At 42.7% G+C, this 24,745-nt stretch overlaps 2 protein-coding genes across 2 annotated transcripts in view; one reads left to right on the top strand and one right to left on the bottom strand.

The window, feature by feature from the left end:
• Positions 1-517: 517 nt before the first annotated feature.
• LOC117875590 (left-right determination factor 2-like) lies at positions 518-4,700 on the bottom strand. The gene is made up of 4 exons (XM_034766962.1): positions 4,436-4,700; positions 3,169-3,415; positions 1,852-2,091; positions 518-900 (listed from the first exon to the last, which is right to left on the bottom strand). Exons 1-4 carry the CDS (start codon positions 4,698-4,700, stop codon positions 561-563), a joined length of 1,092 nt encoding a protein of 363 aa, XP_034622853.1. The 3' UTR covers positions 518-560.
• A 17,970-nt stretch (positions 4,701-22,670) lies between these two features.
• TMEM63A (transmembrane protein 63A) overlaps positions 22,671-24,745 on the top strand; it is a 40,330-nt gene continuing 38,255 nt past the window's right edge. Inside the window, exon 1 of the mRNA XM_034764698.1 lies at positions 22,671-22,807. The gene's annotated coding sequence lies outside the window, so the exon portion shown is untranslated. The remainder of the gene's footprint in view (positions 22,808-24,745) is intronic.

Below are 24,745 nucleotides of genomic sequence, written 5' to 3'. Positions count from 1 at the left end.
GTGTTAAGAATGATTGGTTCAACAGTTCTTCAGCTGGAAAACATCACTGCTACTTCTGCTTTCCTCTGCAGGCGTTCACTATGAGTCTGATTCTGAAGTCAATGGCATTACACCGGTGTAAGGAGAGAGCCAGGCTTCATATTTATCAAGTACACAGGGCAGCAAAACACATGTGTATATACGGACTGTCTTTATCGGCCATGGATGCATTAGTGGCGGGCACCACACTGGATGCAATGACTGGAGTCACATGGCCAGCAGAAGACACAGGCAGGCACAATTCCTCAACAGGAGCAAATGCAGTTCCAGGCAACTGCCCAAACCTTTTTACAGGATGCAATATGCAAAGTCCTTTGCGCCAGCCCCGACAACCAGCTGGCATGTCTAGGAACCCTTTTGCAGCACCTAGGGTTGATGGCAGCACTTACCTGCACCATGCACACAGGGAGTGCAAGCTCTAGGACTGTGTCTACCTCTGTGGAATGTAAGGGAGGAAAGGACTCCTGAAGGTCCCCTCCCCCTTGCAAGAGCAGCCAGGCCCCGCGCCATGTGTCTTTATTTTACACCACTGCTATGTTGTCCATAACGCAGCCACATTTTTCTACGATCATGTTAGGAAATTCAGCCACTTCGATTTCCGTGTAGTTTCCCTTCTTGACTAGGTACATCATGGGAAGTGGGGAGCTCTCCACCACGGCACAGGTTCTTTCTCCATAGCCAAAGCGGCGCAAGAGGCCCTTGGCCTGCACACAGCCCCCCATGCAGAGGTAGGCCTGGTACCCCGCAGGCTCAATAATCCAGTACTGAGTCCAGGTCAGCTCTCGGAAGTTGATGTAGTGTTCCTGCCGGCAGCAGATGGGTTTCTTCATCATGCTTTCCTCCTTGCAGTCTCCAGGCCCCCTATCAAAAAGCAAAGCCAAGGAATAATGTCTCTGTGACTGAAAATCAGGACTCATGCTGAAAGATTGGGGGGGGGGGGGGGGGGGGAGAACAGTCCTTGTCATTAACATCAGAAAAGGGCCTGAGCTGCAAAGCTTGGCTCTGGATTAGCACCCCGCCTGCCCCCAGAATTCAGGGATGTTTAGATCCAAGGTGAGGGTTCAGACCCATTCTTAGTTCAAGTATTTAAGTACAGAAATGAGCTCAGTAAATCTGGGGAGAGGAGAGGCTTTAAAGTAAAGAAACTTCCTAGCTATTCCATTTGCAGTGATTTATTTCTAACTGGGAAAGCTGCATCCTTTGGGCCTGAGTCTCCATTGCTATCCACCTTGTGCAGTCCTTTACACAGTGCAAAGTGTAAAATGCTATCATATCAGAACAGGAGTGTTTTACAAACTCTTGCACTTACTTTTCCTCTGTGTAAATGACTACACAAGATGCAAGGCCATGGAGAATCAGTCCTTCTGTTCTCTGGCTCTAAAAATTCAATAATATCCTTCCCAGCCCAGATATGTTTGTCTCCTCTACTCTCTCTGTGTTTCCGTGATCTGAATGATTATTTGTAAAATATATTACAACTAGAGACCCTAATCAAAACCCTTTGGGATAGTTTGGATCTAGATCTGAACTTCACAGCTGGTTCCTAGCTCTAGAATGGGCCTAACTAAAACCCCATGTCCAAATAGTCCAAATTTTAGGAAGTTTGAAACCAGATCTTTATCCAAACTTTGTGGCTCATTTCATTTCTAATTGTGAAACATTATTTACCTCTCTATTCAACTTTAAGACCACCTTGTATTTTCGCCTACCGTACCCACTTTAGGAGTTTTGCAACTAAATCATGCCTATCCAAACCTGGCCTGAAATGTTATCTTCTGTATGAATTAGCGACCAAATACCAAAGACACATACCCATATTCTTCCAGGTTGAGGGTATAAAGTACCAACTCGGGTTTGCCCAGGGCTTTATCCAAAGGATCCTGAGAGGTAAACCGCACGACTTTGGCCATTTCTGAGGCATAGCTGCCTAGCCTTTCTCCTTCAATCCAAATCTCCAGAAGCATTGGTCCCGGCTTCTTGGCTTTTAGCCAGTAATGTACAGCCTGGGTCACATCAAAATTCCTCCAACCAGATTCCATTATTGGAACCAACCTGTGTGACAAGGTCGGGACAAAAAAAAGAGTCTATTTCAGGGAATTGAAGGCATAGGACCTGCAACTCATAGCTGTCTTCAGCCAGATAATGCCTGGTGAAACTCTGTTTATAACAATGGTATTACACCAGAGATGAATTTAGTCCCTCTAGTTTGCCATGTGCCCTGACTGTACAATAATTCTTAATGGATAGCAATTATTATTAAACTTTAGTCAAAAATAATAACACTTATTTTTAAGAGATATATAGATATACTCATGTAGCAAATGATGAGGTACTAACTAAAGAACTACTACATCCATTCACATTAAAGAATTCCTTAGGATTTGACAGAGTTTTGACAATGCAGGACCATATTCAGCCCTGGCATAAACAAGTGCAAGCCCTTTAAAAACAATGTCATTTACCTCTGTTTTTGCCAGAGCTGAATTGGGTCTATAAAGTTCTACGCAGAAATGAGTTTTATAGCTTTTGTGTCTGATCTTGCCCCCACTGAAGTTAACTGCAAAGCTTTCATAGACTTCAGTGGTGCAGAATCACAGCCACTGTACGGAATTTGCATAGTCAATGACCAATGAAATAAATCTTCAGAAGAAGAAAAGCCAGCAATCCATCAGTGTTTTCAAAATAGGAAACAGAAAGAGAGAGAGAGAGAGATGTGAATGAGACAGAAAGCTATGCCAGAGCAAAAGACTAGAACTAATGATTAAGATTGCAATTTTTTAACTGTATAATAATGTATAGCTTTCAGACAAATTACAGAAATACAGCCACTTCAAGATGAATATTGCAATCTTTGTAAGAAATAAAGACGCCCTTGCTCTTACGAACTCATTACGGAATTAAAAGAGGATACAAAGCCAGAGCCTGCAGTCTTTACTCAGGTGGGAATTGTGCCAGAGCAAGGCCTGTGGGCCTGATTCTGATCTCACACCAGTTGTTTACAGGTGTAGCTCCACTGGGTTCATTGGAGTGTCTCCTGATTTACACAAGTGTAGGTGACATCAGAATCAGGCCCAGTAAAACCAAGTCCCTAAAATGCAGCTATATCCACATTAAAGGATAATTTCTTACCTGGAATCAATTAGGGAAGTCCTGTTGGTGCCGTCAGCTTGGATCTGCACCCAGTACACGCTGACTCTGGCATTAGTGACTGGCCTGTGAGATTGCTTGGTTGTAGGCATGTTCGTTCTGTTCAGGGGCTTTTTGAAAAGTTTTAGTTCAGCCATGGTCACTTCACTGTTTTCAGGTATTCTCCCTTCCATGTCAAAGACCAGATTCTGGCGTGTGGTATCAGAATAGAGAACTTCTCCTGCAATATCTGAGTACATTGGGAACAACAAGGAGAGCCCGACTCAGCATCATGTCCATCCCACACAAGCAAAGCCCTAACACTTCCCTTTCATTCCTAATTATCACAACACACTCATCTCATACTCCAAAGAGTGGGCCTCTTAGTCCCTACACAGGTACTAAGCACGTCTTTTCTAATGCACATTTGAATCAATGCCTTGTAAATGCCCTCATCATCGCCCTCTGCATGGCTCTCTGTAACCTGGTGGATAATGGGAAGGAATAAGTATTTTATTTCCCCCAGAACTCAAAAACACCAATGACTGGGCATATTTATTTTACAGAACTCTGTATGAAAACCGACTGTTGGACTGTTTTAAACAGACAACTGGCTTTGGTAACTGCCCCGGAAAACAATGTAAATCTTTTGAATGCTGAGCCTGCTGAGATTTTGGGTATAAATAGCACTAATATAACATGTAAGGCTAATCAGAACTTTCCTGCTGAAATTTTTTCTGACTGAAAACTGAGTTTTGACTAAACAAAACTTTGCATGGAAAGTACCTGCTTTCCTCACAATGTTTTGATTTTTTTTTTGGTCAAAAAAATGAAAACTGACATTTTTGCAATTTTTAGCTAGAAACTGGTGGGGGAGGGGAGGAGGTTTTGATTTAAAAATATTTTTTAATTTTTTGTCAAAATTTTCTGTAGGAATAAACCCACTTTTCAACCTGCTCCAATAGCAATTGTAATGACCATGCAATCCTCCTTTTTATGCTTTAGTCTTTAAACCATCAATACTTTATGCACATCTATTTTATCCACATAATAATAAATAGAGAAGGGTCCTAAGCTGTAACGTTCAGCTCCAGAAACAGATCCAAATTGAAATTCCCCCAAGTTTGGCACTATGGTTTTTGTTCAGCCCATTATATATTTGGAATCCAGAAAGTCTGGATGCATATCTGGATCTGAACTTCCCCCAAATTCAGTGGATGTTTGGATCTGGGCTTTGCTAAACTAATTGTAATAATGCTAGCATTTTTACCTGCATTGCCCGGGATTCCTCTCAGGATGCCAGCCAAACTTGGCAAGGCTCTTCTCTTCACTCTGTGGCTCCTCAACATGGAGATATATTTGTTCCTTATGTGATCTGGGATAACTAGATTCACTAGGTCTCTCTTCTGAAGTTTTGGAACCTCAGAAAGCCCCAGTTTCTCCAGCAAAGCCTCCTTCAGCTTTTTCTGGGTTAATCCACTGGCAGTGGTGGCTAGGCAGAGTACACAGACCATCCAGCCAAGCCTCACACTCATCCTCTGTCAGTCACCAAACAGCTTATCAGAATGGATGAACCGATCACTCTCCCTGGAGGCTGCTCTTGGCAGAGATGCCTCTTCAAGCTCCCAGGCTGCCTGAATGGGAAAGGGACCTAATGTGCTGGATTTTTATAGCAAGTCCGGTCCCACTGGCACAACAAATTCCACAAGTGGAGGTGAAGCAGAGGACTTGAAAGGGATACTCTCACATTGGTAGTAACAAGACATATTAACACCTTCATGTGCTGTGAAGTTAATATAAGAAATATTTAGGAGAGTCTCCAGTTATTTTAGGTTGGAACAGGGTTTCCAGGCTTTTTAGCTCCTTTTTCACTTTTGCCCTCCAAAGCTCTGAGTGGCCTGAAATGTCTCAGGCTCAGTCTGGGTCAAAAGGAACATTTCTGCAGAGTATGAAATTATCATTTACGTACACCACCACAGTACTGCTCCCCGGAAGACACAGTTCCTACCATAAGGAGCTCACAACTACAATTGGGCAGACAATAGCTTTAAGATGCATAATTCATCAGCGGGACAGGTGAAAGTTCAGTCTCAAAACAATACAGATATTAAGAATATTTAATTCTAAATCATAAGGTCTTTGGGGCAGGGACTGCTTTTATCTTTGTGGACTGTGCCAAGCCCATGCTCAGTGATAAATAATCACAAATCCTACCATTTTGATGGCTTATTGCCTGTAAACCAAACAAGATATTTCTGAATTATAGAACTCTGAAAATGTACTGTTTCTACATTTTAAAAAAGTGTCCTCAATTTTATCTCTTGTAGATTTAAACATAGCTTGTGTTTTTAAAAAGGCTGCATTATACAAACATAGAGTATCTTTTGGCAACTGTCAGAAACCAAACTCTGCTTTTGGGGGATACTGTCTGCCCAACAGTCCCCATCACCCATCCCATTGCTTCAGCAATATCAATTATCACAGCAGATGGCTGTCCATGCGAAATAAAGCTAACCTGGTAAATCAGGTTGTTGTTTTTTAAGTTACCTTTTCAACTTTGAAACGTCTACATCATTTGATTCCCTGGAGTTTGCATGCATAACAACTGGAAGACTAATTCCTCACAAGCCCCACGAGGAGGGAATTGAAAAATAGCATCTTGATCAATGAAATGTTAGAGCAACTTGACATTTTTTGAGAGTTCTAAGGTTTCATCCTTTCCAGACAGGGAGGTCACATGACATTGACATTTCTTCTAATTGTAGATGGGCCTGAAGTTGAGCCCACCTTCAGATGTCACCAGCCTCCACTGTTTTTGCTTGTTTCTACAGAGATAAGGCAAACTTGAAAAAATGTAACCCAACCCCTTGATTCTTTCTGAATAGGGCCTGGTTTGAGGACCCAACTACTAAGGTTCTGTCAAGCCAAAATAAAACTACCCTCTTTTGGCCCATCTATAGTTTACATAAACCTGAGCCTACTGGTGTAAAAGGGTGAAGGAAGGGAATAGAACCTTTTGAAAAAAGTTATTTTACTAACTAAAGGTTAAGGTTAATAAAGGTTACTTTACTTTAGTAACTGCCCAAATTGTCTCTAAAGGCTTTTCATACGCAGCTTTCTTTATAGATTTACATTCTCCATTATGTTGTCATGGATAGGATAACCCATAAAATTCAGATCTATGGACAGATTCCCAAACCAAAATTTGGGGATGTTTAGATTCTATTTAAGAAGTATGATATTATACACTAATTCATTAGCTTATTTAAGCACCATCAGTGTGCTCATTGGTTTACAAAATATAGATTAAGACAATTCTGATCCTCCTGACTTCAATGGGATTACTCCCATGAGTTATGTTGCAAGTGTAAGTGTCAGATGTGTTTGTAGGAATTGGGCCCTTTCCTGCATTCCTTCTGGCATTCCACACTGCATAACAATTTAAATGTAACGCTGTTTTGAACACTGATACATCGGGATGCAACATTTTGAGTTACATCAGTGGTTCTCAACCAGGGGTATGTATACCCTTGGGGGTATGCAGAGGTCTTCCAGGGGGCACATCAACTCATCTAACTATTTGTCTAGTTTAACAGGCTACATAAAAAGCACTAGGGAAGTCAGTACAAACTAAAATTTCATACAGACAATGACTTGTTTATACTGCTCTATATACTATACACTGAAATGTAAGGGCAATATTTATATTTCAGTTGATTTATTTCATAATCATTTGGTCAAAATGAGAAAGTAACCAATGTTTCAGTAATAGTGTGCTGTGACACTTTTGTATTTTTATGTCTGATTTTGTAAGCAAGTTGTTTTTAAGTGAGGTGAAACTTGGTGGTATGCAAGACAAATCAGATTCTTGAAAGGGGTACAGTAGTTTGGAAAGGTTGAGAGCCACTGAGTTACATAATGGTAGCATGGACAGATATAGCATTAGCAATGAGTTGCATTGAAATGAAGGACAGTGGCAAGACTGTAGTTGACAAAATCTTCCCTAAGACACAGATTTTCCAACAAATCATTTCCAGTGATGAACTCATAACCTTGAATTTGGAGAAGTTTGGGGAGTGAGAAGAGTCAACAGTTGTAAAATAGTTATAGTCCATGCATTCTGATTTTTCTTTGAATCAGTCAGAGGGCCTGATCCTGGAACCCTTATCTACCCACACAGTCCTTGTTCATGTCAGTAGTCACTTGTAAGAGCTATTCAAAAAAGTACTATTATGGAAAGTGAAAGCTACTGGTAGATCCTTCAGCGGCAAAAATCTTCTCATCAGAAAGTGATTTCTCTCATGGCTGGTGTCCAGCCTATTAGGTTGAAGACTCTTCGTTGTCAAATGTGTATTGGAAGAGATTTATAGGCTCCACATGTAAAATAAAATTATTGAGCAAACACAGTTGAAGCTCAGCTTTGAAAAAAAAAAGGATGTGGATTGCAGGCTTTTCACAGGATAGTGATTATCTGCTCCAATTGCAGGATTTGCCATTCTCTCTTTGTCATGCAAACAAGAAAAGTCAGGAATTTTATACTAGCTCTTTCTGTGAAATGTGTATTGGAACCTATATGGTGCATTTAAAATGTCAGACAGGGGATTTAAGGTGGCTGCAAGGAATGAAATATGAGGGACTGACAGTTTCAATACAAGTCAATAGTTGGTGGGGGGAGGGGGGGTCAATAAATACAAGATTTTAGTTTCATTCCAAAGCAGCTCTCAGACATGGCTGCTTTGTTGGCTGGGCATATCTGCACAATGTTTACAAGCCTTTTGTAATGGGTTAAAAGAGAAAGTGTGAAAGACTTAGACTTAATCGTACAGATTTAACCTAAGCAACATGGACATTTCAAACAGATTTGTTGTGCCCAGCAGGAAAGTCTATTTGCTGAGTGTGGGTGAAGATTTGTGTCCTTAACTTTTTGAGATTTATATTTCCATGTACACAACTATTTTGTGTCATAACTAGAGCCATGTTTGAACAGCTCCTGCTTGAGAAAATGTTAATATGACATTTTCTGCATGTTAGGAAAAATGCCACGTGTGGTTTGTGCATCGTGTGTATTGAACAGAAGTGGGCCCAGGCTGCAGCTGTGCAGCAGGATATCTGGATATGGTGTTTGGGTCTATGGATCTGGAGCTGTGATGTTCAGGCTCATATACAAACTTCCCCACATTTCAGAAGTGCTCAGTTTGGGGCTGCAGGTTTGATCCCCATCTCTAATATTTTCTTATTCGTCTCTGTTTAATTTAAAGCACATTGAGTGTTAGACATTTATCAAGTAAACCCACAGAATGTAATGTTCATGGTAAGTGCTGGGCCTACACCTTTGAAAACTGACATAATCGTTTTATCCACAGAACAGGTACAGTACATGTAGCAGCTGTGTAAACTGCCCAATGGATCTCATCCCTGACCTGTGGGGGGAAGATGGGGCAATTCAGTATTTTTCCCCTAATTTTTAGTAAAGATAGTCCCTCACATTCTGACTCAGAGTTGTATTTGCATTCAGTCTTTGGCCTCTCTCTTGTGACTGCCAATTAGTATTAGTTCTGGGAATGCAGTCTGTGACACTTTTCCACTAAGAAAAAGTACCATGCAAGTCAATGGGAATTTGGACATTTAATTCAATGGGCCCAGGATCGGCTCCTAAGAACTGAAGGGAAGCGATCAAGCTTATTTCACAAAGACGACCTAACAGAAACTCTAGGTCATTATAGATTTGGGCCAAATTCAAAATGGTGACCAAGAAAAGAAAAGTTCCGTATCCTTTTCTATGGTTCTGCAAACCCTCAGTCCTTGGGACAGGAACCTGGGTCCCACTGTCAAATGCAGTTCTTCAACATGGCAGTGTAGAGCTCTAGGTTACTGGTTCCTAAGTAGTTTTTTCCACTGAGGTTCTTCCTTTGAGAAATTCCTTCACTGCTAAGGATGAGTAAGCAGGAGGACACAGGGTCACTATTATACTTGTTTGCCACTTTAGCCCCGAGTACCCTCTTGCAACAGCACCCTCCAGTCCAAAAACTACCACATACAGTTCATTAAAACGGCACTTAGCCCATTGCAAGATACTGTAAAGGAATCTTTACCTGGTGGTGGCCTTCCCTCAATACTATATCTGCAAGCAACTCCTCTTTCATTCAGATATGAATAACTTGCTGGTAAAAAGTGACAAACTACCAGCCCTCCATACTTCTATGTGTCCATGGGACAGGTACAGCTTGATAGTAGCAGTGTGAGCCTCCCCAATGTTGTCCTCCAGTGTGCTTCAACCCTGCCCTGGAAGGATTCATTTTAGACTTGAGAGAAGAGCTCATCAGTTTCCATGGTCCACCCAATCCTTTGCCTGTCTGCTGTGGCTGCCAGAAAGGGAGCCAATTTTGATGTCAGGTTTTGTGATGTGGACACTTGTCTGCTAACAACTGGATCAAAATCATCACATCTAGGCCACCAAAGAGCCATTAGAGAATAACAGCCTTTACTTACTATCAGCCTGGGCTGGATTGGAACCAGCAATCTACATCAGAGAAAGTCTTGTAGCCCAGGCCAGTTTCATAACCTATCAAGTCCTCCTTATAGCCAAAACACCATATTCAGTCAGTGAAGCCTCTGAAATCAATGGAAGTTGTGCTCACTTATGCCAGAGACCAGGGCTGCATCTGTCCCACAAAGTAAAAAAAAAGTATATTTAACTAATGTAACAAGAGCCACATTTCAGTGTAAAAAAGGCTCTACAACTCATCTGACCTTGAACTCCAGGATATCATAAGCACTACCATGATGAAGGCAGTCTCCCTTTAACTGTGCAGTCCAGATTACTCTGACATTCAGACTCTCTGCTTCTATACTCTGAGTTCTGCTTTTCCTTATGGACTTTCTCCAGTCAAATAACTCAGACAAGAGGTTGACTGTTATGGTGGGAATGGATAGAAATGTTTGGCCTCTTACTGTGCCGCAGATCAGGTGATGCCAGCCAGGTCAGATAGCTTGCTCACATTATTTGTGTTATCAGCATTTGCAAAGTGCCACAGTCCTGGCACAAAAGTCTCTCTATGTTATTTTTACAGCAATAACAAATACAACTGTTTAAATATACAGCTTTTTCTCTTACTTCAGTGTCCTCCTCTCCAGCCATTCCCTGCCAGTCGGTAGCTGGAGAAGTTGTGTTTGTTACTGTGCTAGGCCAAAATACTGGTGAATGCTGTCAAATCAAATACATAACATTTCTCAGTCATATGACCTTAAAAAGTCTGTGGCACACCACAGCCTGTTTATTACACATTGTTTTATGTCACTAACTGCTCTATGACTTGGGAACTCTTTCTCAGGATTCAATTTTGCAGTTCTTAAGACAATGGGAGTTTTGCTGCGCAGAAAGGTTGTGTAAGAACTGCAATACTGGCCCTAATTGGTACCTGTGTAGAGGGACTGGTTTGCAGGTGCCACTTACTTGTCTACTAAGCACACACTTAATTGCCTATATCTTAACAATGGGGATCCACTTTGTTTTTTCGAAACAACGTAAGGCTGGTCTACACTTTAAAAGTTTCAGGGCATGTCTTCATTAGCAACGCTAAGCAGTGTTGCTGCGGCAGTGCTTTAACGTGGCTGTGTAGTCGCAGCACCAGCGCTTGCTTTAAAAAAAACCACCTCCACGCGGGGAGTAGCTCCCAGTCCTGGTGCACTGTCTACATTGCCACTTTATAGTGATGAAACTTGCAGCGCTCAGAGGGGGGTTTTTCACACCCCTGAGCGAGAAAGTTGCAGCACTGTAAAGTGGCAGTGTAGACAAGGCCTTACAGTATAACTGTCAATTAGGGATGTGATTTTTTTTTTTGCTGGCATAGTTATGCCAGTAAAAACTCTAGCATAGATGCAGTTGAACTAATACAGAGGTGCTTTCTACTGGCATAACTTACTTTGGTTCCCAAACTGGGGCCTGGTCTACACTAGAAAGTTTTACCAGCATAGCTATGTTGGTTAGGAGTGTGAAAAAAACACACCCCTAACAGACACAGGTATACCAGCAAAAGCCCTAGTATAGACACAGTTATGCCAGTAAAAAAAGTCCTTTTGCCAGAATAGGCAAAAGATGTATTATGTATGCTTATTCCACTTGGGGAACTAGTTTAAGCTATACCAGCTAAAAAACTCTTTTGCCAATATAAGCTGCATCTCCTAGAGGCATTTGCAGGTATAGTTTTTCCAGTATATCTATATTGGGAAACCCTTTTAAGCATAGAAAAGGCCTGGAATAAGCTATACCGGTATAAACACTTCTATACTGGTATAACACACGACTCTCTGCTAGGTGTCATTTAGTTCCATTAATACAGAGCCTGCAATGGCAGAACTGTTACAAAGCACGTGCTAATGAACAGCGAATAATTTACATTATCAAATTTACTAGGAGGTGTCTTCTCAGTAAGCAAAAAATACATATTAAAGGCCAAACTGAAGGAAATTTTAAGTGAGTGTCTTCTGCTAAACATCTGTGAGGATTCATGTGCAAATAACTTGCATTCTTTGGTAGAGTGTAAATAAGGAAAGAAACAGTTCTTTGTGGTGATAACGGCAAAAGTCAGATCAAGATAAATTGCAGAGGATGATGTTAGACTGTAATATATACATAGAAAAGAAGAAGTGAGACATACATGTGGCTATACATTACTAATGGTAACATCTGTTACACCGTGGATTAGTTGCCCAAGGGAAATAATGGAAGAAGTCCCACTACTTGAGATACTGTATTTAAGACTTTCTGGGCAAAGCACTAGAAAGTATACTGGAGAAAACAAACCTACATTGGCAGGAAGGTGAGCTACATGATGCTTATACATCTTTTCTCTGACATATGTGGCTATAGTAACATATGTGACTATCAGCTGTGTTAGTCTGTATCCGCAAAAAGAACAGGAGTACTTGTGGCACCTTAGAGACTAACAAATTTATTAGAGCATAAGCTTTCGTGGGTTACAGCCCCCTTCTTCTATATGCATCCGAAGAAGTGGGCTGTAGCCCATGAAAGCTTATGCTCTAATAAATTTGTTAGTCTCTAAGGTGCCACAAGTACTTCTGTTCTTTATATGTGACTATATGTCAATAGGTTTTACATTATGGGACCCAGATTTATTCAATACCAAAATAATTACTTGTGCATGGCTTCTTTTCCTGTTCTTAACAGCACATTAGCTCCATAATCAAAATAATGATGAAGTGGAGTTCTGAATGGATCCAACAACAGTGCCAAACCTAACATGTCTGAGTCCTGGACAGACCTGAATAATATAGAGGAGGAATGCTTGAAAGGGTTTCAGAATGGATAGGGTTTAAAAGATGTGAAATAATTCTCTTTTTTTTCTTATTTTAGAGACAGCTTTTCTTTGCCATGAACTTGAAATGATACTGTCTGGTTAAAAAGTCTGTATTTTTAAAAAATACCTTAAGTCTGTTAATAACATTTCAAATCATTAAAACTAAACCAATATGTAAAAATCTAATGTACTTTTTACTATTTATGCTGATTATTTCCATTATACTTTTTACTCATCTTGGACAATGACAACTGTTTGACCTGTTTCCCTTTTGTCTATATTTGGTTCCTTTTCCCTTTGTTCTGTAAAGCACCTACTTTGGAGCCTGGTACAAAAATAAGTAATAAAATGAAATCCTAATATGAAGTTTTATTGTCTGGTTCTCATGTCCTAGAACAATGCTGCAATGTTTAGGTTGCAGAAGTTTCAGGAGAGTGTTTATATCCAACAAATAACAACAATCAAAACTGTTTTCATTTAAATAAAAATAAAATAAATTAATAAAAAACTCATGACAATATTTCTAATAACTTTATAAATCTTTTTAATTAATCCTGTATTTTGAAGCCCCTATAGCCTTTTTCTGTTCTGCTACTTAAAAGGAAAATCACAAAGAAAGAATTAAAATTCTTTGTGTTTGATTCTAAACCAGAACACAAAAGAATATTTTATTTCAGGACATAGGTTAAATTGTGCCATTTCCTGCCAGGTAACTACATCAGTTAAAACAAAGGGACTAAAACCCTGGATTTAACATGGTCCTTGCAAGGCCAAAAAATAAAGCTGTGCAACCCACACTAGACTTAATCCATTTAACATCCATACTGTAGAGCCCAGGGAGATGCATCTTGCTCAATTGATTTTTAAAGGAAGACTAACCAGGCTTTGTCAGGTCCTTTGATGTGTGAAACACAAACATGCAAGCACGTCTGCTAATATTTTCTTACCTGACCATCTGCTTATACAAATGTATTAAATCAGCAGTGGCCAAAGTGCAGCCTGCAAGCAGAGAGTTCTACAGTGAAGCTGGCTGCGTTCCTGAGGCTTAATCTTGATGTTCAGCCCATGGAAACCATAGGTCCCTGCAGACAATATCATCCATCCAATGCTGGAACCTGTGGGCTTCCCATGCAGCACCTCTCTAATAAAGATACTGTGGCTGTAATCTACTCCATTTTATGCAAACTTGTTATAACCCTCAGGTTTCTGGACAACTACCAATCCAGTCTTGAGTAAAGGTGCTCCTGTAGCAAGTCATATGTATGGGGGAGATTTTCAAAGGCACAAAGGGGAGTTAGGAGCCCAATTCCCGCTGACTGTCAATGAGAGTTGGGTACCTAAACTCCCCTTTGTGCTTTTTAAATCTCCCCCTAAAAATTGCAAAACAAGTAGGAATAGCTCACTGCTCCCAAAGACCAGAACAGCTCTGTCAGAGCTGGAAATTCATTTGAGTCACGTATCCATTTTTTGCTGTGACCTATAGTTACACCCGCGAGACAGGCTATCAGGAGATAGTGACTTCAATAAGATTCAGATCCAGCAAATCCAATACGTATAGAATTTCAATCGACTTCAGCAGGAATTCCACATGCATCAGCTTTGTGAGATTAGGCCCCGAAAGTCTTCTTCAATCTTTTCACAGCTTGATTCACTCTCAGCCCTTCACGACAGTGCCAGCTCAGTTGTGGCTCTCATTATGGGCCTGGGTCAGAAAGACACTTTAGCATATGCTGGTATATTGCACATAGGGATAATTTCTTGTATCAGGACTCACAGTCATCATACTAGATTATTAAATTCTCTACTTCTTGGGCTTCTCTTGAAATTGATTCAGAAACTGCAGTAGTTGCAGAATGCAGTTGCCTGCTTACTCCTTAATATACGTGTCTGGGTGGGGCAACTGCCCTCTATGAAATGCACTGGCTGCCACCAGCTTATTATTGATATATAAAAGCCTAATCTAGGAGAAAGATTTTGTGAACCCATCTATCACCTAAGGTACCTCCAAGGCAATTCAGATTGACTGGTTTATCTTTCTTGCCATTCCCAAGTATAATGGACAACTAGTTAACCAGTTAGAGACAATGCCTTCCCACTGTTAGGGCCTATCTCACTCATAAAACTCTCTCCCCCAGGATGGCTATCAGAATCACACTGTGGATGTTTTCACAATTTGCTTGAAGTCTTCCTGATTACGTAAATTTAATTATAACCAGTTAGCATCCCCTAAGTACCATCTGCTCTTCTGAAGCAGTGTTGTGTAGCATTGGGAATGGGGAGTCTAGAAGACTTGGTCACTCTTCCCAGCTCTGTCAGGAAAAGACCTTGAGCAAATCATACAGGCCAAAATTAAGTCCATATTTAGACACCTAAATGAGCAACCTGATTTTCAAAGTTGCTGAACAAACTCAGCTTTTGTTGACAAAGCTCTCTTAAGCAATTAACTCTAACAAGGTACAGCACACAAAGCATCCTGGTAAGCTAAACAATATGCACCTTGCAAGCTGCTATTGCTTATTGAAAAAGTTATTATTCTCCTCCATGAATTCACAGATGACAAGTGAGATGCTTGAGCTCAGGTTGCAATTACTGCATTCCATTTTCTTCCCCTTTATACAGAGCTGACCATACTACTGCTCCCAAGTCAGACATGGCTCACAATCTGGTGAAATATGCTGCCTATGGCTGGAGGAGATGCATCAAAGACGCATGCACCCTTTTATGTTCAGATGGAGGAGGGAACAAAAAAGAGAGCGATATCCAGAGAAATAAGGATCACAGTAAAAGAAAAGAGCAGGCATGAGAAAGGAAGAATGAAACAGAAGGAGAGAATACTATAAAATTGAGAGCAGGAATGAGGGAACAGAAGGGAAGTAACAAAAAAGAGGAAAAAGGAGAGAACATTGGAAACAGAGAAGGAAAGATATGTACAAAAAAAAGGGGGGGAGAGAGAAAGAGGAGGTACTGAAAGAAAGCAGAACACTACAGAGAAAAAAAATCTATTGAAAAACAATTCAATCTATGCTAGGTAATGACATGTATTTTTTAAAGCTGTATGTGGGTGTGAGAATCATTGGACAGTCTTTGTTGTCTTTCCTTCTTTCTTCATTCCATGTTTGTCTTCCTCCTTTCCAAGGAAGTGAAGGTGTAAGTGAGTGCCCACCAGGGGCCTGAGCATCCTGTCAGTTGACTTCAGTGGGAGTAGTCTATGCAAATGGTGGCTTGATGACTGGGCCCCAGACATTTTGCTCATGCTCAGAGCTGTCCGCTTTTACAACTATACTATATGTTTTCATATGTAAGGCATTCTTCATCCTGTCACCAGGAAGCCTGCTGCCAATCTGCCTGTAACACTCCTGGCGTGTGTTCCTGGCACTCAGCTCCCTGGGAATGCTCAGTAGGATCATCCTAGTGTCATTAGTGGAGACCTCATACCACCTTCCGGAAGTAATGCATATGCGCAAAGCAGCAAAGAGTTCCTGTTGCTGTGGGAACCATAACACTGAATTTCCTGGCTTTTGTACAATCAAAATCAGAATTTTAGAGTTCAAGCCTATTTCTAATGGCCACATGGTAGGACTCTTAAGTTAAATGAAACCTCACAGATATTATCTTTTACAAATCCATAAGCAATTTACAGAACTTAATGAAATGTAGCAGTTTCATTCTGAGTTTTGCCTTTTCTCCTTTGGTTTATATTGAGTTGAAATTCAAATCAAAGTTCTGTGAAATCCACACAGTCTGAACCCAGCAAGTTTCTTCCCGCTCCATAACCAAGGAAGAGTAGCAAAATCACTTTTAATTTTTGTGTAGGTAAGTTTTTTTGTTTTTTGGGTTTTTTTGTTACATATAACGGTTTGGGTCTTTAAACGGAAGAATACATAGCTAAGCTGGCATAGGAAGTGTAGTGTAGACATAGCCATAGTGGCTACATCAAATCCTTTATGAGGCTTGTAAAACAGATTGCTAGATGAAAGCAAGGATTAAGAGGTAGCAATGGGCCATCAGGCTAGAAACCTGAATTAGATCCATTAAGATAGACTTGAATAGGCAGATGTGTAAGTAACAGCAATCCAGGCATATAGATCTCTTCAGTCAGAGAGCAGCAGTAATGAAAACTCCAAAACCACAGGGAGAGGTGCTATGCATGGTAAAGCCTCAGACCACCTGCTGCCCAAGGTCCTGAGCATATTTATGTCCATGTTGGGAGTTCACCCATCAAGGAAAGTCCTGCTGTGAAGGATAAAGCCACAAGTGAGAGGATGAAGGCAGTTGCATAGAGAGTGGCCTTGATCAAGGATAGAAGCCACATAGGAAGAGAGTCACACATGTAAATGTAAATACTCGCACACTTGTTGAACTGGGTGCTAAAGAGCTGTCAAAGTGGATGGAGAACATCCAAAATAAAGTTAATGTGGAAGGATTTCAAATTTTGTTGACCTGCTCCCCAGGTCCTACACTGGGTTTCCATATGTCCCCAGCAGTGAAATTTAATGTTTATTAACTAGTGGAAGGATGTGGCTTTTGTCACCAGAAGAACAGACAGTGTCAAACAAAAAACTGTTTACAAGACCCCCCCTTCTTGTGAAATGTGGTGCTGCTGTTGAAATCAGAGATAAACAAAATCACACTACTTAGCTAAAAAGCCTGTCTAGACAGGGCAAGAAAGAAGCAAATGCAAAGGCTGTAAGTTACCAACCATTGTGAAAGAGAAAAAAAGCTATGTTACACATAGGCAAAAGGCACTAACAACAAGATCCAGTTCAATGTCAAGATAACTGAACATCACCTGTATTCCGCCACAAAATCAGATGTTCTAACCAAAGTGAGGTTATGGGAGTCAAATCTTCTTAATCCTAAAAAAGACAAGAAAGAAGAGCACAAATAGCTTATGAAACCAGTAAAACAACCAACCAAATGAGTCTTGGTTTTGAGACTATGTAAAATACATACACTAAGGCCTTGCCTACTTGGGTATAATTTCCTAGAATAGCTATAGAGGAATATCTATCCTGCTATAGCTAGTCCAATATAATTTATTTATTTCAGAATAACTCCTTCATATGGATACTCTATTCTGGAACAATATTATTTCAGAATAATTACTCCTTTTCCAAAGCAGAGTGATTATTCCAGAATAAATTCACTTTTATTTTGAAATAGAGTGTCCATACAGGGGAATTATTCCAGAATAGTTGTTCCACTGTAGCTCTGCCAGTCAATTTCCCCGTGTAGCCAAGACCTTTGATACCATGGCTATGGTTAAGGTGTGGGAACCTAATTAGAAGAGAATACATACATTCAGGTAAATTCACCATTGGCATTAGTGGTTTAGAATAGAATTGAACCTGTTTACTTGAGCAGTGAATTTGACCCACTTGTCTTGGGGCTAAGTTTTAAATTTGTATAAATGTTTATGGCCAATTTCTAAATCCCCTAGAACAACCATTTACAATGGAGACCCTGGCTGACTTAATGCTGAAGCTCTATTTCAAAATTTCCCTGCCATGTGTCTTGTTACTGCAGATGATTTGGTGCTTTTTGTGGAGGAAGGGAGAAGGAGATCCAGAGAGGGGGGGGAACCATAGAACATTAGGTAAACTCATAGAACATATGCACTACGCTTCTGGCCTATTGTCTGGCAAGAATTTATTTTCAAAAGAGGGAGGATGTTTTTTTGGGTAAGACAGATGACTGGGAGTTTAGAGTTCTGGGTTCTATTCCCAATTCTGTCACAGACAGCCTATTAGCATTCTGCTGCTGTAAGATGAGAGTCTCCTAGCTGCCATGATAGCAGTGCTAATGGGCACCATTATGAAAAGGGAAGATGTAGTGAAGGATAAATAATAGCAACATGTCCCAAAGGTACTATTATATAGGACTTTCCTCTCAAGTAATCATGATCACCCCCATGTTACTGATGGAAAAACAAGAACATATAAGTTGTGGAGAGTGATGTCCCCATTAAAGAGGTAATGGACAGTTTGGAGCCATGCTGCCCCAAAATTAAGGGGTGTCTGGATCCAAGCTTTGGCTTGGGACCATCTCTAATTAAGAGATTTATGTGGATTACATATGCAGAGTATGCAGTCAGTAAAGAACCAAGACAGAATCCAAGTCTCCTGACTCCCAGTTTTCTGCTTTAAATATATCTTAATCTACAGATATCAGTGTACAGTGTAATGATTACATAACTGCACCTTTATTTACTTAACTTTAGTTTAGCTCACGTACAGTGATTAAACTTACGTGTAAGGTATGTGGCAAGCACATATGTATATCCAGCAATTATCATAAGAGTTAGAGGTGGGGGACCAGCCCTCCTTCCTCTGCTAAAAGTGGAGTGTAGCCCTCCCTCTTCTCCCTGACTTGAGAAGTGATCCCCCACAGCTCCTCCTCCTTGGCTGGAGCAAAAAGAGCTCCCAGTCTTGTTTCAATCTATTTTAACCACTGAGTAGCTGGGAGCAGAATTAATCCCTATGTACACTGCAGTGGTGGTTCAGGAGATCCAGCCTCTGTTCCACATTCACTCCCCTGTGCTTCCCAGTTTTGTCTCCACATCTCTCTTCCTTTCCACTTTGGTTTATCCTCCTCCTGGTTAGCCCTTAGTTTGTTTCCTCCCAAGCTAGACTGACAGTGTCCCATTGTGCTCTAACAACTGAGGGCTGCTCCTGCTGCACCTTTGATCAGCATTCTCCATTCTTGAAGTATGTGGGAAAGTGAGGCTCAGAGCTCTGACCAGGAGAGCTTTCCCCACTATTTGGCTGCTAACTACGCCCATGTGCTCTAGTCTGGGCAGAACCAGGGTGCTGGTCAGAGACACTATAGGAGAGGTGGGGATTCAGAAAGCAGTGCTTTCATACCATGGGACAACTTGTTTAATTGTGGACTGCCCCCAGACAATTAGGAACATGTTCCCCTTCCACACAAAATTACACAGAAAAGAATAAAACTCATCAACCCCCTCCCAATATAGATATATTACTATGTATGTACTATTCTAAGCTGTTCTTTTAACTAGTATGGCCATCTTCCAGATGGGAAAAGCTGCTAGTGTGTTCACTAGGGAGCTTTAAAGCAGGAGCAGGACTTCAGAGAGGTCACTCACGGTTCACCAAACGGCCCAGCAAAAGACTGAAGGGCATTTGTTAAAGTGCCCTTCTTCAATGAGAAGTACAGCTAAGCAGGGGCACAATGATACACATCTTAGGCAAACCTTGAACTGACACCCGTAAGCAAAATGTAACTTCCTGGATTAGAAACTGGCCAGCACACGTGTCATGGAATCCTAACAAGCACCATGTGGGGTCTGTAAGGACTGCCAGTTATCTGAACTTTGGTTTTCTGCCTCAGTCTGGAAAATGCAGCCCTTCTAGCAGCACCACATCCCTTTACAGCATAGCATGACATTCACAACACAGCCTCGAGGGAAGAGCGCCCCTACTGAATTGCAAGCACCCCTGCTTACAGCACGGCTGGTTTTCTGTGGTCCCATGACTGTTTGGAGATGCCAAAATGGGGTAATTGGAGTAGGCCACAGGCTGTGCTTTACAGCAGTGCTTCTCAAAGCCGGTCTGCTGCTTGTGCAGGGAAAGCCCCTGGCGGGCTGGGCTGGTTTGTTTACCTGCTGCATCCGCAGGTTTGGCCGATCGTGGCTCCCACTGGCCGCGGTTCGCCGCTCCAGGCCAATGGGGGCAGCGGGAAGGGCGGCCAGCACATCCCTTGGCCCGCACCGCTTCCCGCAGCCCCCACTGGCCTGGAATGGCGAACCGCCGCCAGTGGGAGCCGCGATCGGCCGAACCTGCGGAAGCGGCAGGTAAACAAACCGGCCCAGCCCGCCAGGGGCTTTCCCTGCACAAGCGGCGGATCAGCTTGGAGAAGGACTGCTTTACAGTGAGAGCTGCAGCTCTCGGCCACAGCAGGTTTGCCTGTGGCATCAGAATCCTGAGCACTCTGAGTGGCAGAGAGAGGTGGCTTTGAAGTAAGCTCTCAGGAAGCAAATGCCTTATGAATCTGGTTCCTAAGGGCTGTGTCTGCAGATGTGATAATCCTGGTGGGGAAATCTTAATAAATTTGGAGGGAGATTGCAACTGTCTCATAGACTAATACATTCCAAGGCCAGAAAGGATCATTGTGATCATTTAGTCTGACCTCCTGTGTAACATAGGCCATAGAACTTCTCCAAAATAATTCCTGTTTGAACTTCACCATATCTTTTAGAGAAACATCCACTATTGATTTAAAAATTGCCAGTGATGGATGAACCACAACACTTGGTAAATTGTTCAAATGGTTAATTATCCTAACTGTTAAAAATTTACACTTTATTTCCAGTGTGAACTTATCTTGCTTCAACTTCCGGATATTGGATTGTATTACTGTATACATTTGTCTGTTAGACGGAAGAACCCATTATCAAATGTTTGTTCCTCATGTAGGTACTTACAAAATATGATCAAGTCATCCCTTAATCTTCTGTTTGTTAAGCTAAATAGATTGTGCTCCTTGTGTTTTTCATATAAGGCATGTTTTCTAGTCCCATAATAATTTTTGTGGCTTTTTTCTGAACCTGCTTCATTGTATCAACATCCTTCCTGAATTGGGGACACCAGCACTGGACACAATATTCCAGTTGCAGTCGCACCAGTGCCAAATACAGAGGTAGATTCCCCTGTTTATGTACCCAAGGCTAATATTAGTCCTTTTAGCCACCACATGGCATTGGGAGCTCATGTTCAGCTGATTATCCACTATGACCTCCAAATCTTTTTCAGATTCACTGCTTCCAGCATAGAATCCCCCATCCAGTATGTGTGGCCTACATTCTTTGATCATACATGGTGTATGATTTCTATTAAAATGCATGTTATTTGCTTGTGTCCATTTTACCAGGCAAATCAGATTATTCATTATGAGTTACCTTTCAGCTTACTTACACACAACCCTAGTCTTTGTGTCATCTGCAAACTTTATCAGTGATGATTTTATATTTTTTTCAGTGTACAGCCAAGAACCAATCCCTGCAGGATCCCACTAGAAACAGACACTATTGATGGTGATTCCCCGTTTACAATTACATTTTGAGACCTGTTCCTTAGCCAGTTTTAATCCATTTAATGTTTGCCTATTATTCTGTATCATTTAAGTTTCTTCATCAAAACATCATACAGTACCAAGTCAAATGCCTTACAGACGACTAAGAGTATTATATCCACATTATTACTTTATGATTTTTATCAATCAAAATTCTAATCTTGTAAAAAAATGATACCTAGTTTGGGAAGATGTATTTTCCATAAACCCATGTTGACTGGCTTTAATTATATTGCCATCCTTTAATTCTTTATTAATCTAGTTCCATATCAGCTACTCCATTATTTTGTCAAGGACTGATGTCAGGCTGACAGGCCTATAAATTACCCAGGTTGTCCCATTTACCTTTTTAAAATACTGGCATAACATTAGTTTTCTTTCAGTCTTCTCAAACTTCCCCAGTGTTCCAAGAGTTATTGGAAATTAACAGTATTGGTTCAGGGAGTGCTTCAGTCAGCTCTTCTAAAACTTAGGATGCAAGTTATCAGGATCTGCTGATTAAAGTATGTCCAACTTCAGTAGCCGCTAGTACTGTTGAACATCCTCTTGAGTTACTGTTGGAGTGGAAAGTGCTTACTCACCACAGTAAAACTGGACATTCTCTTTTTCTCCCTAATACAGAACAGAAATATTTATTGAACACTTTTGCCTCTTCCGCAATATTCTCGACAACGCTACCATTTCAGCGTTGTGAAAACAAGAAGTAACAAGAAATGCATGAGGGGGGGAGGGGGTCCTTCATCACAAGGGGAAGACACAGAACTTGGGAGTGGCGGGGGACACAGAGGGAGTGTGTGGGGGGGGACACACAGACAGGGCAGTGAGAGGGCAGCATAGCAGCAGGCAGGCTGCGGGGGCACAGGCCAGACTGTGGGGCGCAAGGGGAGCGAGCACCAAGTGGACCGTGGGGACGGGGAGGGCAGAGAGGCTCCGAGCGGACAGCGCGGTCTGGGGGAGGCACTGAGAAGTGGGCCGTGGGGAGCGCTCAGATGAGCGGGTGGTGGCGGTTCAGGAGCACAGAGGAGCTCCAAGTGGGGCAGGCACCGGACCGGCTCTGACACACGGGCGGGCAATGGCCGGGCTCGGCGCCGCGGCTGTAGGCGGGGGCGCATGCGCGGCTCCCAGTACTTGTTGCTTTGACTTTGTTACTTTTGGGCTCCGGGCGCTGCTCCCGCCCTGGGCAGGAGGAACTCGCCAGAGCGGCCGGAGACAGCGGGCAGACGCCGCTGCAGGTAATGGGGCTGCGGCTGGGAAGCTCCCGGGGCTGCCACGTCCTGTGCTGTGAGCTGCCAGCAGGAGCCCAGCTCCAGTTAGGGGGCGGTCCGCCGCTTGTGCAGGGAAAGCCCCTGGCGGGCTTCCGGCCTTGAGAGCTGCGGGAGGCGCCCCCCAAACTTACGGGCGGGAGACCCACTGAGCGCCTACCTACAACCCCCCGCGCGCCCGCCAGGCCCCTAGCGGGCCTGGCTGCGGTGCGGTGTCCGTGCAGGCTGGTGCGTGGTGGCGGTGGCTGATCAAAGCCAGAAGAGTTTTCCTGCAGTTCGTGCTTGAGACCCAGGGCCACCGCTCCCCAGGCCCCGTTCCTGGTTGTTACCAACCCCCCAGTACGTGTGCTGAGAGCCCACCATGCCTTGCTTGGACCCTCTTCCCGGCCCTCTCTCCACTGTATTGTGCAGATCAGGAGCAAAGGGGGCAGTGGATAGCGTATGGGGTTAGGGGCTAGGAATCCCCGAGCACTAATCTGGCTCTGCCATTGACCTGCTTTGTGATCTTGAGCAAGACCTTTCATCTCCCTGTAGCCTCTGTTTTCCTATCTGTAAAATGGGGACAGTAATACTTCCCTGCCTCCCAGGAGTGTTGTGTAGATTAACTGGTCAACATACAGCACTTTGGAGATGCTCTTGTATGGCTCTTTAGTATTATTAGTGTATAATGTGTGTGCGTGCACACCATTTTAACAAGCTTTTTTTGTGAAATTCTATGACTCTCAAGTAGTGTATGTACAATGAGCCATTTTTGTAGAAGTCAGTCTGTGGGTATATTCCTATTCCCTATATGGGAAATAAAGCCCCTGGAAACTACAAATACTTCTTGCTAGGCAGATACCAAATTTGCTATTCTTCCTCTGCTGCTTCTGGGCATGCACTAGGGAGTTTTTTTTTTTTCTTCCATTGCTGCTGAATTCCACCAACAGCCAACTCCAGGACATCTGCCAAGGCAGGTAAAGGTAGCTGTATTTGTGGTAGGATGTTAGAGACACTAGGGGAGTAAGGTAATATCTTTTATTGGGCCAACTTCTCTTGGTGAGAGAGACAAACTTTCAAGCCACACAAAGCTCTTCTTCAGATCAGAGCTGTGTGGCTCGAAAGCTTATCTATCTCACCAACAGAAGTAGGCCCAGTATTACCTCACCCACTTTGTCTCTCTAGGGCAGGTAAAAGCATAAGGAAATATTAGCAAAGTGTCTTTGTTTTTTTGATACACAGAAAAATATGCAAATATACATACTTTTGGTTGCTTACACAGCCACTCGTCATGGCAGAAAACCTGGGCTCTCCTGGTAAAAACACAGCATATTGGACTTGTCTGATTGGCTACAAATCTGGCTCCCTACTGCCCTCTGCAGGAGATAGTCTCAGTGGGCTTGTCTTCATTGTAAAGTTGATTGGAGTTGCATTGGCCCCAGCTCAAGGCCCAGCCACACAAAAACCTTTACCTTGAATATAGTGGTGCTTTTGACTCAAGTTGACTGGCCTAGCAGAGGGCATAGGCTAATGCTCAAGTTAGTGCAATTTGTCAGCTACTAATATGATAGGGTTACCATATTTTGTGCCTCCAAATGGAGGACACTCCCAGGGGCCCCGCCCCCCGCCCATGCCCCCACCCCAACTCCGCCCCCTCCTAAAGTCTCCGCCCCCTCCCCTGCTTCCCGCGAACATTTGAGTCGCGGGAAGCCTGTAGCAGGTAAGGAGGGTGTGGGGGGAGGAGGCGCGGCCCAGGCTGGCCCCCCGGCGGCTCCAGCCTGGGTCGGCTCGGGCCCTGGGGTGCCGGCCCCGGCCCCCGGCTGACCACCCCCGGCCCGCCCAGCACTGCCGGCCCCCGGCGGCCCGGCGCCCCCCCTGGCCCAGCGGACCCCCCCAGCCCCGCGGACCTCCCAGCCCAGCGGACCCCCC

This window comes from Trachemys scripta, chromosome 3 (assembly GCF_013100865.1).
Source record: "Trachemys scripta elegans isolate TJP31775 chromosome 3, CAS_Tse_1.0, whole genome shotgun sequence".
NCBI lineage: Eukaryota > Metazoa > Chordata > Testudines > Emydidae > Trachemys > Trachemys scripta.
This window is presented reverse-complemented; position numbering and strand designations above follow the sequence as displayed.